This window comes from Ictidomys tridecemlineatus, chromosome 1, assembly GCF_052094955.1.
Source record: "Ictidomys tridecemlineatus isolate mIctTri1 chromosome 1, mIctTri1.hap1, whole genome shotgun sequence".
Classification (NCBI taxonomy): domain Eukaryota; kingdom Metazoa; phylum Chordata; class Mammalia; order Rodentia; family Sciuridae; genus Ictidomys; species Ictidomys tridecemlineatus.
The window spans coordinates 244365651-244381975 of NC_135477.1; the positions used below are offsets into that span (position 1 = coordinate 244365651).

General features: G+C 30.5%; 1 protein-coding gene across 5 annotated transcripts in view; it reads left to right on the forward strand.

Moving 5' to 3' along the window:
* Nipbl (NIPBL cohesin loading factor) overlaps window positions 1–16325 on the forward strand; it is a 171156-nt gene that overhangs the window by 78405 nt on the left and 76426 nt on the right. For all 5 annotated transcript variants that reach the window (XM_005325630.2, XM_040273065.2, XM_078017525.1 and 2 more), the window contains exons 5-9: window positions 2177–2276; window positions 2915–3066; window positions 7440–7600; window positions 8335–8431; window positions 10995–11621. In XM_005325630.2, the coding sequence (XP_005325687.1) occupies window positions 2177–2276; window positions 2915–3066; window positions 7440–7600; window positions 8335–8431; window positions 10995–11621 (1137 nt within the window). The remainder of the gene's footprint in view (window positions 1–2176; window positions 2277–2914; window positions 3067–7439; window positions 7601–8334; window positions 8432–10994; window positions 11622–16325) is intronic.

The following is a 16325-nucleotide window of genomic DNA, read 5'->3' on the forward strand; positions in this document are numbered from 1 at the left end:
ATTCATTAATATTGTCACATTTAGTCTTGTTTACTTTATTGGTAGCATCTTTATAAAACTTCTCATTTTGTTTTCTAGTTTTATGTGTGTGTTTTCATAGTATTGCTTGTTTATTTTATGTATTTGGATGTGAGTTATATTTTTAAAGCAATTGCATAGATTCCATTTATTCCCTAGAATGCAACCATGGAAATAACTCTGCCCAACTTACCTTACAGCAACTTGGGAACAGTTGTACAGGCAAGGATTTACACTAATAAGCTAGATTACAGTAGTAGTGCTTTCCTGAGGAATAGTCACACTGAAAGATAATATAGGGATAATTGGTTGGAGAGAAGTTTAATAAGAGTACTAAGTCTTAGAGAATATCAGTAAATATAATATTGGCTAAAGAAAGTTATCCAAACTGCTAATACTACATTTTTATAATCTATATGTTTGAATATTTAATTTGGATAGTAAATCACTCTTAAGAAGTTTTAGGTCATTCACTTTTCAGTCATGTCTTTGTGTTTTATGCTGTATACGCTTGCTTTTTTAGTCCAAAATGTTGTTTTATTTCTACATATCCTAGTTTTTAAAAACACAAACTATCATTTAAAAATTAGCTGATTAGGGCTGGGGTTGTGGCTCAGTGGTAGAGCACTTGCCTAGTATGTGTGAGGCCCTGGGATCAATTCTCAGCACCACATTATAAATAAATAAAATAAAGGTCTATTGACAACTAAAACAATATATTAAAAGAAAAAAAATTTTTAAATTAACTGATTAATTTTAAATTAATTGTGATTTTTAAGGCATTTTTCTGGTAATGCGATTTAAAATTTTAAAAGGTTTTTTTTTTATTGCTAAATGTCAGTATGAGTCACATGTGGAAAAAACTTAATAATATACAAGTCACTTCAATCATAGGTATTTGGAACTTGAGCTAATCTGAAAGGACTATTCAAATTTTATTTATCCCTTGTATTTAGAAAACCATTGCTTTCAAACTAGTAATTTCAACTTGTAAAAATTATAACACGTATTTCATACTATTGCACTACCTCTTTTTTAAAAAAAATCCATCAACAATAGTTATAGTAATTGAATTATTAAACTATGAAACAAAACAATTTTGTGCTGAATTTGAGTAAATAGAAAGAAAGAAGCCTTTCTTTTTCGAAAGAAAGTTCAGGAATTTAAATTTTTCATACATAAGAAAATGCACTATTAGTGGTAGACACTGAGGTAATTTTTGAATCCTGCTATCATTCAGTCACTGACTTGAGCACAGTTTAGGAATATATGCAGCTTCCAAACAGAGATTGGCTATAAAAATGATTTTTAAAAATCAGAGATAATAATAGATTCTATCTTCTATTTAAAAATATCTAAATAACTGAATTTTTGTTTCTCCTAGATAACAAAATGTCATTTGTGTAACAATTGAGAAACAATGTCTAATGTGAAAATAAATATAAGAATTTGAAAACAATCCTCATGCTTTTTAGTTATATATATTCTTTTCATCCTTAAGTAAGAAGAAGTCATTTTGGAAGAGGGAAAAAGTATATTCTGTTTTGCTTCAGAAAGCATTTGGGATGCAGATTGTAAGAACTGGACTTTGGGCTCATAATTAAAGTAATATTTTAAACCTAGGATTGAACCAAAATGATGAAGCAAGGTGAAATTGGGTTCCAAAGAAAGGAAGATGTGTATGATAAACTATTCCCATATAATAAAAAAGCTATCCAAAGTCTAGTAATTGTGTAGTGTTTGATTAGAGGTTAGATAATGTGACTTCTAAAATTTCTTTTCATTTCTAAAGCTACATGATAAAACATTAAATAAGTAAAATTTAAAAATAACAATAATCAGGACTATGGATGTAGCTCAGTGGTAGAGCATTTGCCTAGTATACACAAGGCCCTGGGTTTGATCTCAAAATTAATTGGGTTTTGCACCTCAAATTAATCATCATCAACATCATCTCTGTTTCTAGTCTTAAATTACTTTTATAGAAAACGATTTTGTAAATTGGTTCTACTTGAAATTTAAAGTCTTACAGGGTCTATATTTTGAACTTGAAAAATATGTCAAAAAAAAGAACTTTTGAATGAGAAAGGATGACTGGTTTAAGGAATATTTTACTATTAGAAGAAAATAACATTTAATTTTTTTATGTATTGCATAGGAATGATGATGTCTCAGTATAAACTTTCTCAGAATTCCATGCACAGTAGTCCTGCATCTTCCAATTATCAACAAACCACTATCTCACATAGCCCCTCCAGGTAATATATTTGTGTATGTGTAAATTATGAAGTATTATTTTCTGTGGTAAATATGTTTGTAAATATATAGTATACACATTAAGTTAATGAAATACTTCGTCTCATGAATGTGTGCCTTAAAATGTTGTATGTATATTCTAATATAATAATTGAAGTAGTTCCCATCTTAGTATTTGAATTTCACATTAGACAAAAAAAAAAAATGCTTTAGATTAACAGCTAATGTGTTTGGCCTATTGATAGAACTCAGTGGTAGGACATTTACCAAGCATGCAGGAAGCACTGAGTTTGATCTCCAGCACCTCAAACAAAACAAAACCACAAACAAATAAAAAATGATGAATTTGAGATAAATAAGAAATTTGTAGAGCAGATTGTATTTTAAGGAGCATGGCTTTGTATCTCAATCAAATTGGTACTTTTATGTTGGTTAACTGAATTACCTCAGTATTTAACTGCTTAGTTGAACCCATATTATGAATTGTGAATGATTTTTGTGTTTTCAACTTTGCAGTTTTCTTTTTGTTTGCATAGACTTTATTATATATAAATTAGTTAAAAGAATTTTATGACAGTGAAATTTCAAGGGATAGCATGTTTCTTTTCCTGATATTTTTTCTTTGGGGTTTGGGTTATAGCCGGTTTGTGCCACCACAGACAAGCTCTGGGAACAGATTTATGCCACAACAAAATAGCCCAGTGCCTAGTCCATATGCCCCACAAAGTCCTGCAGGATACATGCCATATTCTCATCCTTCAAGTTACACAACACATCCACAGATGCAGCAAGGTAAGAAAGTTATTTGTTACTTTATTGGGAATACCTAAATACCTATAGTGCCAAGAAAGTTTATTTTCTTTGTTTTATAATTTTTAAAACAAACTGAAATATTATGTTTAATTGTCAACCTTTATTATTATATGTCTTAAATCATTTAAAAATGTTACATTTATCAATTGGGAAATTGTCATTTAGGATCTTTGGATCAGTATATTACGTAATTATATTTAGTTATGAAATTAAGATCTGTTCTGTTACTTGGACTTTCTTTTTATAATAGCACCAAGCCAAAGAGCAATTAGGATTTAATTGGTAAAGTATATACTGTGAATAACTTTATGTAAGTATTTATCCTATCATAGAGGAAAATAAATGATTTTAGTACAAAATTTTCTGGTATTAGATTATCAATTCTCAATTTATTGCTAGCTCTCAATATTGTAATATTGATATTATAATATTCTATTGCTTTCAGTTGCATTTCATGGCTGCTAAATAGTTTATTAGTATATGGGCTGGGGATGTGGCTCAAGCAGTAGCGCGCTCGCCTGGCATGTGTGCGGCCCGGGTTCGATCCTCAGCACCACATACCAACAAAGATGTTGTGTCCGCCGAGAACTAAAAAATAAATATTAAAAATTCAAAAAAAAATAGTTTATTAGTATAAATGTTTTTTTACTTTTTTTGAAAGATTCTTAAAAATCAGTAAATATTTTTGTACTGAATAATTAATAGCACGTTTTAAACATTTGCTGTCATTCATTACTTCCTGTATGTGTGTTCTTATTTTTTATTATACCCAAAGTCAAAATGTACTTCATTGTTAAACTTTTTAACTTATAAACTTTTAAGCTGAATTATCAAAACAGACAGCTTCTAGTTTTCTAAACATGTGATTTACCTTCCCATTTCCCAAAACTAGATAATTAAATATTAGGTTGAGCCTGTTTTATATACTAACTCAAGGAGAAACAGGAAGACAAATCATGTTTGAAATATATACAGTTATTGAATTTAGATTGAGTGATAAACAATATGTGTATGTATTATATATGTAGATTCTTAATATTTATAAAATATTGGCACACAAAGTATGAGGAACATTTTTTTTCTTTAAAGAGAGAGAGAATATTTATTTTTTTTAGTTTTCAGTGGACACAACATCTTTGTTTGTATGTGGTGCTGAGGATCAAACCCAGGCCTCATGCATGCCAGGCAAGCGCGCTATCACTTAAGCCACATCCCCAGCTCGATGAACATTTTTAATATAATTAATCAGAAAACAGATGACAAAAGATCACATTTGTTCTCTTATAAATGACCATATACACATCAGTATGTGTAGGAAAGAACATCGGTTTTTACTCTTAAGTTCTATTAATGTTTTTTAGCAAAATAAATTTAGCTTCTTAAAAAGAAACCAAAAAAGAAATATATGTAGTTGAAGGCCCTGTTCAGTAATGAGTCGTTTCTTGAAATTTTCAAATCCTTAACGAATTTAAAATGTTTCTTAGAGATTGATCCCACCCAGATATTAAAGTTATTCTAAATTAAAAAAAATAATAATCTGGCAGGAAATGTGTAAGTCAGTAGAACAAAAGAATTTTTAAAATAGAGCAATTTAACTTGTGAAAAAGATAACATTTAAAACATTTTTTTCAACTTTATAAATTTAAGAATGAAGGAAGAGTTTAATCATGCACAATGAATCCCTTCACCAATGAGCATCATGACACTTTGTCCTTAAATATATCTGTCAAGAAGAGATTTTCCTAAAAAAAAGTACAAGAATTTACCATTGAAAAAAAATTTTAAGAACAGTTCTATAGAATCATCTAATATCTAGTCTACATTCGTTTTCACCTATTGTTCTAAATGTCTTTAACATATATATGTTAAAGACATTTATATATATATGTTAAAGACATATATATATATGTTAAAGACATTTATATATATATATGTTAAAGCATATATATATATGTTAAAGACATTTATATATATATGTTAAAGACATTTAGAACAATATATACTTATATAAAGAAAGACTAGTGTATATACATATATATGCTTTTTTTCTTCTCAAAATATAATGTAATTTCTCACACATCATATTTGTTGTTTTCATCTGTTTTGGCTCTTGGAATCTAAAACAGTTCTATACTATTTTTTGCATCTAATAATTTTTTTTTAAGAGACTGTACCTCTATTTTTGGAGAATATCTTGTATACTAGACTTCATAGTTGGCTTAATTAATTTACTGATATACCCCCTATATTTTTTTTTAATAAATGAGATGTTAGCTTTAAAGGTTATATTCATTTTCAAGTACATATTTTTAGCAAGATTATTACATAGGTAATGTGTACTTTATGTTGCATCACATGAGAAAGCATATAAAACCCACCGGTCCAATTAGGTAGAGTGACATTTAGGTAGAGATCATCTGATCACAGTACATATTTTTTCTTTTGCAATTTCTAAGTAATGTGTGGGCTGATATTTTACAATTATAAAAATATCCTATTTCCTATTAATTTTTAACCTAAAGGGTTTAGAATCCAGTGATTCTCATTTCATCAGTTTTTATACTGGTCATTAGAAAATTATGAGATTTTTAATTCTGAAATTCTAAAGATGGCATATTTAAATCAGTAAGAATGGATTATTTAATAAACAATGTTGGTGAATGTCTAGGTATTTTGAAAAGTTAGTTGGATTCCTGGATTATGTCAAACAAAATTATTCTATAAGTATGAACTTTTAAATATAATTAACACTTTCAATGAAAACAAGATTTTTAGGAATAAATTTGATAAAAGATGTATAAGACCTTTGTGGAGAAAATTATAAAACTCGTGAAATAAAGGAAGACTTAGAAAATGGAGAGATATAACATCTTTATGGATGGAAAGACTCATTAGTAGGATAAAGATTATTGTTTTCCCCAAATTGTAAATTCAATACAGTATTACTAAAAATACCAGTTATTGTGAAACTTAACCTACTTCCAAAAATTCATATAAAAGAATGAAAGTTCAAGAGTAGGATAATATTGGGTTGGGGCTGTAACTTGGTGGCATAGCACTTGCTGAGCATATGTGAGGCACTAGATTCAATTCTCAGCACCATATAAAAATAAATTTAAAAAACTGTATTGTGTCCATCTACAACTAAAAAGAATAGAATAATATTTTTAAAAGGCAAGTCATATAAGCTAACAGGAATCAAGATTTGTTAAAATATTAGTACATGTATGGGAAGAAAACTGTTACTTTCATTGAACATGATGAAGCATCTAGGAATATACCCATAACAAATAAGAATGTTATACATATGGTATTATATTTTAATAGGGGAAAGAATTATTTTTTAAAATAATGGTATGAAATAATTAGATAATCATAGAAAAAAGTGAAACTGGATCACTATTATAAATTATACATGGATTAAAGATCTTCATGTGAAATTATTAAACTTTTACAAGAAAATGTAGGAGACTGCCCTTTATAACTGTGTTAACAAGAGACTCTGAATGGTCAATATACATGAAAAGATGCTTAGATTCTCTAGTAATCAAGAAAATACACATTACAGTGACTGAAAGAGATATTTCCCACCGTCATGATGACAAAAATTATTGGCAGAATAGTCAGAATTATCATATAATACTGATGAATATAAGTAGCTACTTGGTAATATTTAGTAAGATTTTAATATGGGCATATGCAGTCATTTTACTTGAATTGATGCCCAGAGTTCATATTATTTGTAAAAAGATCCATGTGTAAGATTATCCATTCCAGCATTGTTTATGAGAGCCAAAAATTTAAAGCAATCTTCATGTCCCAATATAACAATTAATAAATTGTGTACATTATACAGCAGAATATTTGTAATTATTTATTTAACACAAATGAAATACAACTATATATTTAAAAAATGGGTATGCTTCAGTGTAATGAGTTCAAAGGCAAGTTATAGAAAGATATATAAATGTGCCATTTACAATGTTGTAACCCCCAAAATGCCATGTATTATTTAGGAATATATTCATTTTCAATAAAAGTGTAAATATATGCGTAGGTAGAGTGAACTCTTCCGTCAAAATAGTAGTTACTTCTAGGAAATATGGGGAAGGGAACAGAGGAAAGGAATATACAAATACAGAGATACAACCATATCTGTAATATTTTACTTTTCAAAAATAGATCTGAATGATATCTGACACAGTTTGATCAAATTGAGAATCAATATATGAGTGTTCATTTTATATTATTCTCTATAATTTCTGCATGCTTAAAATTTTTCTTGCGAACAGTTGTTCTCTAAGAATTTTAGAAGTTTATTTTTATAAATCTGTTTTTATTCTTATTTCTAGCATCAGTATCAAGTCCCATTGTTGCAGGTGGTTTGAGAAACATACATGATAATAAAGTGTCTGGTCCGTTATCTGGCAATTCAGCTAATCATCATGCTGATAATCCTAGACATGGCTCAAGTGACGACTACCTACACATGGTGCACAGGCTAAGTAGTGACGTATGTAATATGTTAGTTATCATTAAGGTAATAAAATAATTCCAGTGTTTGTCACATAACCTAGCATTTTTACTCCACAATTTAAAGGACACCAACTGTCCATAATTCTTGTGTATCAAGAATTATGCTAGGTACTGAAAGTCTGTTAACATGGTTCCTGTACCTAGAGTTCCAGTCTAGACCAGTGTTAACTTTCTATTTTAATTTAATACTGCTTACACCAAAATAGTGTCTTTAAATAATGACCCTTTATTTATTAGTACCTGGCTCCTCTTCTCAGTGCAAAGTTTTTTTTTCCCTCCCTGAAATTTAATTTTGCCTTGGTGTTATTAAAATACTTGATACATTAAAAATTTGCTTTATTGTGGATTTGGCTATGTTTTCATGTAAGCTACATATATTTAAGGATAACAGATAACAATGGATTCTGCCCTGAAGACATGTATAGCCTTGTAGATTGTTCCTAGCTTTTTTTGTAGAAAATGGCAAACCAAAATGGAGCATATGAGTAATACCAGTTTTCTTATTCATTACCATGCTTAGACTATTGATTTTTTGGATACAATTTCAGTTCTTTAAGATATATCAGGAAGAAAACAGGGAAGTACAGAAGAACTATGCTATTAAATTCCAGCACTTTACCTGTCATTAATTTATGTCTTTTACTGGTTTTCTAAGATATCTATAAGACCTCTCCTAGCATGCAAAATACAAATTTTGTACTCTGGTCATAGGATGGAGATTCTTCAACAATGAGAAATGCTGCACCTTTTCCTTTGAGGTCTCCACAGCCAGTATGCTCCCCTGCTGGAAGCGATGGAACCCCTAAAGGTATTATTTAAATTAAAAATTTCCTTCAGCATATTTAAAGTCAAGTAAATAACTAAAACCTTTTTAAAAAGATACCAGATGGTACTATCTTGTTTTTAGCTGAAGAAGAAGTAGTAAACCTGCCTTTAAGCAGATCTCGATCAGGGGATTTAAATTTGTCTCTACTTTTTGATTTATTCATCAACCATATTCTTTAAATCCCAGTTAACCCTTTGATATTGTTCTCAGGTATATCCACTATTGTTTTCAATAACAAATCCAGTGATCTTTTCATACCACAGCTTTTTTATTTTTTTAACATATATATTTTTTAAGTTGTTGATAGACCTTTATTTAATTATTTATTTATATGTAGTGCTGAGAATGGAATCCAGTGCCTTATGCATGCCAGGCAAATGTGCTACCGCTGAGCCACAGCCACAGCCCTCAAACCATAACTTCTTAATTTCTCTTAAATATTTGAAATGTTTGATCAGTCGTCATCACTTTCACCTCTAAAAAAGACTATTTCATACTAAGCTCACCTGCTTTTCTCCTAGTCTCTTCATTGATGTTTTTTCTCTTCCCTTTTCTTCTTTCTATTCTCCTCCTCGTTTTTCTTTTTTCTTTTTAAGTCTTTTCCCTCCTCTCATTTCTCAAAATTTCTGGCATTGTACTTTTTATTTAACTACCATTGTTTTTTTTTTCTTGGCTCTTTTACTCAGATGGTGTGTTTTGTACTGGGGAGTAAACCCAGGAATACATTACCACTGAGCCACACCCCCAACCCTATTTGCTTATTTTTTAAAATTTTACCTTTTTAGTTGTAGATGGACATAATACCTTTATTTTATTTATTTATTTTTAAACTTTTGGGGGTTGTATATGGACTCTCAATGCCTGTTTTGTTTTTATGTGGTGCTAGGATGGAACCCAGTGCCTCACACTTGTGAGGCAAGTGCTCTACCACTGAGCTACAACTCCAGCCCTATTTTATTTATTTTTATGTGTTACTGAGAATCGAACCCCATGCCTCACGTGCATGGCAAACCTGCATCAGTGAACTACAACCCTAGCCAATCGAACCCCATGCCTTACGTGCATGGCAAACCTGCACCAGTGAACTACAACCTTAGTAAGACCCTGGTCTTACTAAGTTGCTGAAGCTAGCCTCAAACTTGTGATCATCCTGCATCATTCTCCCCTGTTGCTAGTATTACAGGTGTATACCACCATGCCTGACTTTCTTTTACTCAGTTTTGATGGCAACATTGATTGCTTTTGGGAACAGGGCTCCTAAATTAATCTTTGGCTCTAGTGTTGTCTCCAAAGTTATAATGTTTCTTTTCCAGGAAAATGTTCTTATACCTACTGTATTTCAAATTTATTTTCAGTATTATTCTGCTATTCCTGTCTCTCAGTGTAATTCCAGTCTTGCATCATCTTGACTTAAAATTTTGAAGTCATCATAATTCTTTATTTACCAAATATATCCTATTCTGTTACCTTCCTAAATCTCACATCTGCTTTCATTTCTGCTTATTAAAATTCTATCTGTTCTTCTAGATCTCCGTTAAGGGTTAATCTTTGAGCCAAGCTCAGTGACTCACAGTCTATAATCCCAGCAGCTCCAGAGGCTGAGGAGGAAAGTTCAAAGCCAGCCTCAGCAAATTAGCAAGGCCCTAAGCAACTAAGTGAGACTCTGTCTCTAAATAAAATACACACACACACACACACACACACACACACACAAAAAAAAAAAAAAAAGACTAGTGGTGTGACTCAGTGGTTAAATATGCCTAGGTTCAATTCCCTGTATCAGAAAAAGGGAAAAAAAAAAGAATGTGATTCTTGATCCTTCATGGACCCTTCCATCATTTCTTTAAGTCATTAGTTAATATTTTTTTATATGAACTTATTAAGTTAAGTCCAGGTACTAGAACTTTTAGAAATACTTAAAAATGATAGTTAGGTAATTTTACTTATTAGATTTTGTTGGAAAAGAATGCTTCACGTTTGGGCTTGTGTCTCAACAGTAGAGTGCTCATCTAGCACGTGCAAGGCACTGGGTTCAATCATCAGCACCACATAAAAATAACTAAATGTCCAACTACAACTAAAAAAAATTATATATATATAAAAGAATACTTCACGTTTTAAAATTAATATAGCTACTTAATATGCAATATAACTAATATTTTTATTAGTGCATAAAAATGTCTAATTATAGCCATCTGTAACATGGGATATGTTTAAAGATATGGTAAAGATTTTATTCACCAGATAGTGTTCATCTGTTTTATCAGAGACATACTTCGTGTGGTAAAAGTTTTGCCTTTATGAGCCATTTTAATCTTATAATAATGTATTTTCAGGGATTAAAACCCCAGCTTCTGCAAGAGAAAACAGCAAGTGAATGATATATAAAGCATCTTGTTCAGTTCTGACAAAAGTGCTTAGATAAGATAATTTTTTAATATTTGTTCTATCTTTACTATATTGTCACTTTTATAATATTTCTATCACACTATAAGAAAATATAAAATGAGCACAACTGATTATTTCTATTGAATTATTTTTCTAGGATCAAGACCACCTTTAATTCTACAATCTCAGCCTCTACCTTGTTCATCACCTCGGGATGTTCCACCAGACATCTTGTTAGATTCTCCAGAAAGAAAACAAAAGAAACAAAAGAAAATGAAATTAGGCAAGGATGAAAAAGACCAGAGTGAGAAAGCTGCAATGTATGATATAATTAGTTCTCCATCCAAGGACTCTACTAAACTTACATTAAGACTTTCTCGTGTTAGGTCTTCAGACATGGACCAGCAAGAGGATATGCTTTCTGGTATGGAAAATAGCAATGTTTCAGAAAATGATATTCCTTTTAATGTGCAGTACCCAGGACAGACTTCAAAAACACCCATTACTCCACAGGATGTAAACCGCCCACTAAACGCTGCTCAGTGTTTGTCACAGCAAGAACAAACAGCATTCCTTCCAGCAAATCAAGTGCCTGTTTTACAACAGAACACTTCAGTTGCTACAAAACAACCCCAGACTTCTGTGGTACAGAATCAGCAACAGGTATCACAACAGGGACCTATATATGATGAAGTGGAATTGGATGCACTGGCTGAAATTGAACGAATAGAGAGGGAATCTGCTATTGAAAGGGAGCGCTTTTCAAAAGAAGTTCAAGATAAAGGTAAGATAATCTCATTACCACTTCAACATCAGTACAAATGTGCAATTCATTCTTTGTATTTTCTCAAATATATATATATATATTTACTAATTTTTATACCTCAGAAACTAAATTCTTAATTTCATTTTTTATGCAAAGCAACTCTCAGATTTGGTATTTTTCTCTACTGCAGATCTGTCATCTATTATGCACTATATGATTTTACTTGCTTATATTTTTCTACTAAAATGAACAATTTTTATATCACATGCTTTTTTCATAAATTATGTTAGTGTAATAGTGCATCTTCAACTTTCTTCCCCCAAACAAATTTAAATACTATAAAATTATTTTAAAGAAAGAACATTTAAGAAACATTTATCTGTAGGCTTATTAAGTAGGAAGATATTTCACTAGGTTAATAAGCATATCTTGATATATGATCTTTTTTTTTTGTAATGAGCAAATTACAGAAAAGATTTTAAGTTAATAGCAAACCTTAAGCAAGGATCTTTTTATGGTGGTTAGTTATTGTTCCCTTTTTATCTGACTAATATATTAAGATCAAGTTGGAAGACGACACAGCTATTCTATGAGTTTATAGGCTTACTTAATTAATGCTTTGTAATTACATTCTAATCAAACAAAAGTAAGTCCCTAGAATGTTCTTAAATATTTGATATGAAAGATGGTGGAATGCGATGGACATTATTATTCTAGGTACATGTATAACCACTCATGGTATGATGCTATATCATGTACAATCAGGGAAGTGAAATGTTGTGCTCTAATTGTGTACAATGAATCACAATACATTCTGCTATCGTATCTATCTAATTGAAATAAATAAAATTTATTTTAAAAATTAAGAAGAATGATATTTAAGGGAGACCAATGAATCAGTTATTAAAATTAGTAAATAATTTATGAATTTGCTGTCTTTGCAAATGCATACACACATTTGATATAATCCAAACCTAAAATATGCTTTGTAAATTATTTTTATGATTAAAACATTCTAGATTGATAAACTATTCTAATATTTTATCCCTTGGTAATTATTAGAACACAACTTGATGTTGAATAGAGCTCATGTTTATATGATCTTCTTCCTTATGTGACTAAATAATTGTTCCTATTCTAAAAAACATGCCGAAGATTCATATTATATCATCTGTCATGGTGACTTTTTAGCATTATTGAAACTAGACTGTATTTAGACATACTACAATGTTTGCAGAGTATGTGAATCATAAATAGGTGTACAGAGATTGCTGAAAGTATTTTATTGGCTAGGGAACTAGGATTTTAGCTTTTTTAACTCCTACATAAATCTTTGATGTTAAGGAAGAAATAAAATGCTGCTGGTTCCTTGTCTCTTTCTTTGTAGTATTAGGTGCAGAAAATTATATAGATTTTAAATTATATAAATTCCAAAGTGTATGTCCTTTTTTAACCTCTTATAAAAGTATATGCATGTCAAGTGATGGTAGCAAATTACTCAGCTTCTCTTGATATTAATCTACTCCAAATTCCAGAATCCTACAACAGTCATTTTTGCCAGAAATATGCATAGTAGTGATTGTCTGACCCAGTAATATAAATTTCATAGAGAACTGAATTTCTGCATGAAATTTAATCTGTTATGGGAAATTAGATTTTTAAAAAGAAGTGTAATTTTTAAATGATTTTTTTAGTAGTTGTTGATAGAACCAAAAACGAAGTGGTGAAATTTTTTAAAACTTTCCTGAACTTTTATTGTATCACATTTGTTGCACACAAAATGTTTACTTTTAGAAACGGAAGAAAAGTAAAAGTATTAAATAGTTGTATTTGCATATTAGCAAACTCGTTTTATGCTGCTAACTTCTTTGGAGAATAAACAAAATCAACAAGATATACTGTTCTTGTGAAAAGTTATAATGTATGTTTTACTTTCACTTATCTAAACAGTTTTCTCTGTAATCTGATTGTGTGGCCATAACAAAGGTAACTGAAAAGCTCAATGAACAGAGTTGGGTTTACAGTTTTGGTGAAGATATAGTTTTCTGTTGCTATCAGGATTAAAGTAGGTTTTGCTGGCTTCATATTAGAGTTGTCATTTCTAAGTTGTTTTTCTGAAAGCCTTGTTGTTTTCCATAGATTTGTTTTAGTTTTAGAATCTAACCTTTGATTTAAACCTGTTTTTTTTTTTTTTTTGCATTCAATTTCTGCACTGTTTGATGGAAGTGTGTGTGTGTTGTGTTTGTGTGTGTGTGTGAGAGAGAGAGAGTCAGAGATACCTTGAGATTTTGAAAAGGTTAAAGGTTCATATACGTTGTTGCTATGAGGTTTTAGGTGAGGTCACAAATCAAAGTGAAATTCTAACGAAGTAGTAATTTTATAATCAGCCCTTGATTGATGAAATACTTCATCATTGGTTATCTTATTTTTACTTTTTAGGACTGAATTCCAAATTGACTTTATGTGTGTGTGTGTGTGTATTTTAGTTGTCAGTGAACTATTTATTTATATGTGGTGCTGAGAATCAAACCAGTGCCTCATACATACTAAGCAAGCACTCTATCACTGAGCCACAATCCCAGCCCCCAAATTGACTTTTAATGTATTTAGTGTACGTGGCACTAAGAATTTTTTTTTTTTTCACAATGAGAAATAAGTAAACAAGACTACTTACCTACATGATTTTACTGAGAGCTCTGCTCTTGGGTCTTGAGTTTGTTTGCCAATATTATATGCTATCAGAAATATTCCTTTCAGTAACCAGAAATAAAAACTTTATATCTTATAAATAAGATTATAAAGTTTAGCTTGAGCACAGTGATGCATTTCTATAATCCCAGCTACCTAGGAGACTGAGGTAGAAAGATCACAAGTTTAAGGCCACCCTGAGCAATTTAGCGAGACTGTGTAAGTCTCTAGTACTTAAAAAAAAAAAAAAAACTTCAGCAAACATAGCTGATAATTATGGAATTCATGTAAGAGACTAGAATAGTCTTTTTACCTAGGCTGTAGAAGAACCTAACATACCCTGGTTCCATACTTAGGAGACCCTTTTCTGGCTGTTAGAAAATTTCTGTCCCTTTGGCCTTTTTTTCCTTCTTTAGACAGTTCTTATGTATACACTGATACAGTAATTCTGTAACATACTCTATTATAATAGTCCAAAAGGACATTTTTATCAATCTTTTTGCTAATACTATTAACATGTGTAATTATATAAATTAATTTTAAAGGGCTAATCATCTTTGCTTCTGGGATGACCTGTCATTGACATTAATAACTCCTTCATGTGCTGACAATTCCTGCTTTCTTTTGTCAAAGAGGAAGTTTCTTTGTTCATCTGCCTATTTCATCTTTTCCAAGGTCCACTTTCCATGTTAGCAAGTACAAGGAATGGCATAGCTTTACTAATATTTTTGTAATGTTATAATACTCTTGCACTATAACCCTTAGAAGAAGTAAATTACAGATCAAGCATCCCTAATCCAGAAATCCAAAATGCTCTGAAGTCCAAAACTTTCTAAGTTTCAGATTTCAGAGGATTTTAAATTTCAGATTTTCAGATAAGGGATGTTTAACTGGTAAAGTATATACAAATATTCAAAAATCTAAAATACTGAAATTGGAAACACTTTAGTTCCAAGTATTTTGGGTAAGGATTCTCAACCTACTATCAGTTGGAATAAAGGGACTGAGATTTTGGACAAGAATAGGATGATTCACTCAGCCTATACTTTGTATTAGGTGTGGGATGTTTTCATTTTTTCTTAACTGGCTATTGTGTATATGATTATTGTGCTTTCAGTTATCACATGTAATGTCTTTAAGTGATAGTTTATTTCTTATGAGCATAATTGTTTAGAATTTCTATATGAGTGGATCTTATTTTTAAATATCAGAATCTGGATGGCAGTTGTTGTAGTATCCTTTTGTTTACGTTTTCTTTAGGAGTATATGAATTCTGATAGCTAATCTTAAGTTTCCTGATGCTGAAGAGGGTTTAAAGGTAATCAGTGTCCCAAATACTAAAATCATTCTTCACAGAGATGGCTTTCCATCATTAGATGACGGTTATGATATAATGAAGATATTACAAAAGTGAATAGACAAGTGACTTATGTAGACTGTGAAATAAATTCATAGTGAGTAAATTCATAGGAATAAATTCAACTGAATCAGACCAAGTAAATCAGAAATGAGTGCTTTTAACATATCCAAGAATCCCTACAATAAAATTGTGAAATTTCCTTGATTTTACAGAAAAGGTGAAATACTTTTCAATAGGTGAAATATTAAAACTTTGTATTTAGGGATATCTTACATATAGTAGGGAAAAATTTTAAGGTTTTTCTCAATCTTAATGCATTACTTACATACAAATGCTTTTGTATATTTTTATTCAAATAATCATAGGATCTATAGTTTAAGATAGATTGAACCTGATAATTTCTTTGAAATTGACTTACTTGTCCAATTTCCATCTTAATGGCAAGAGGTAAATTGTAATGAAGTTAATGATAATTCTGAAATGTTTTGATCATTTAAAAATCAACCTTCTGCCAGGCATGGTGGCTCACACTTACAATCTGAGCATCTTGGAAGACTGAGACAGGAGGATCTCTAGCCTTAGCAAGTTAGTAAGGCCCTAAGAAACTTAATGAGACCCTGTCTCAAATTAAAAATTAAAAAGGACTGGGGAACCCTTGGTTCAATCCCTGGTGC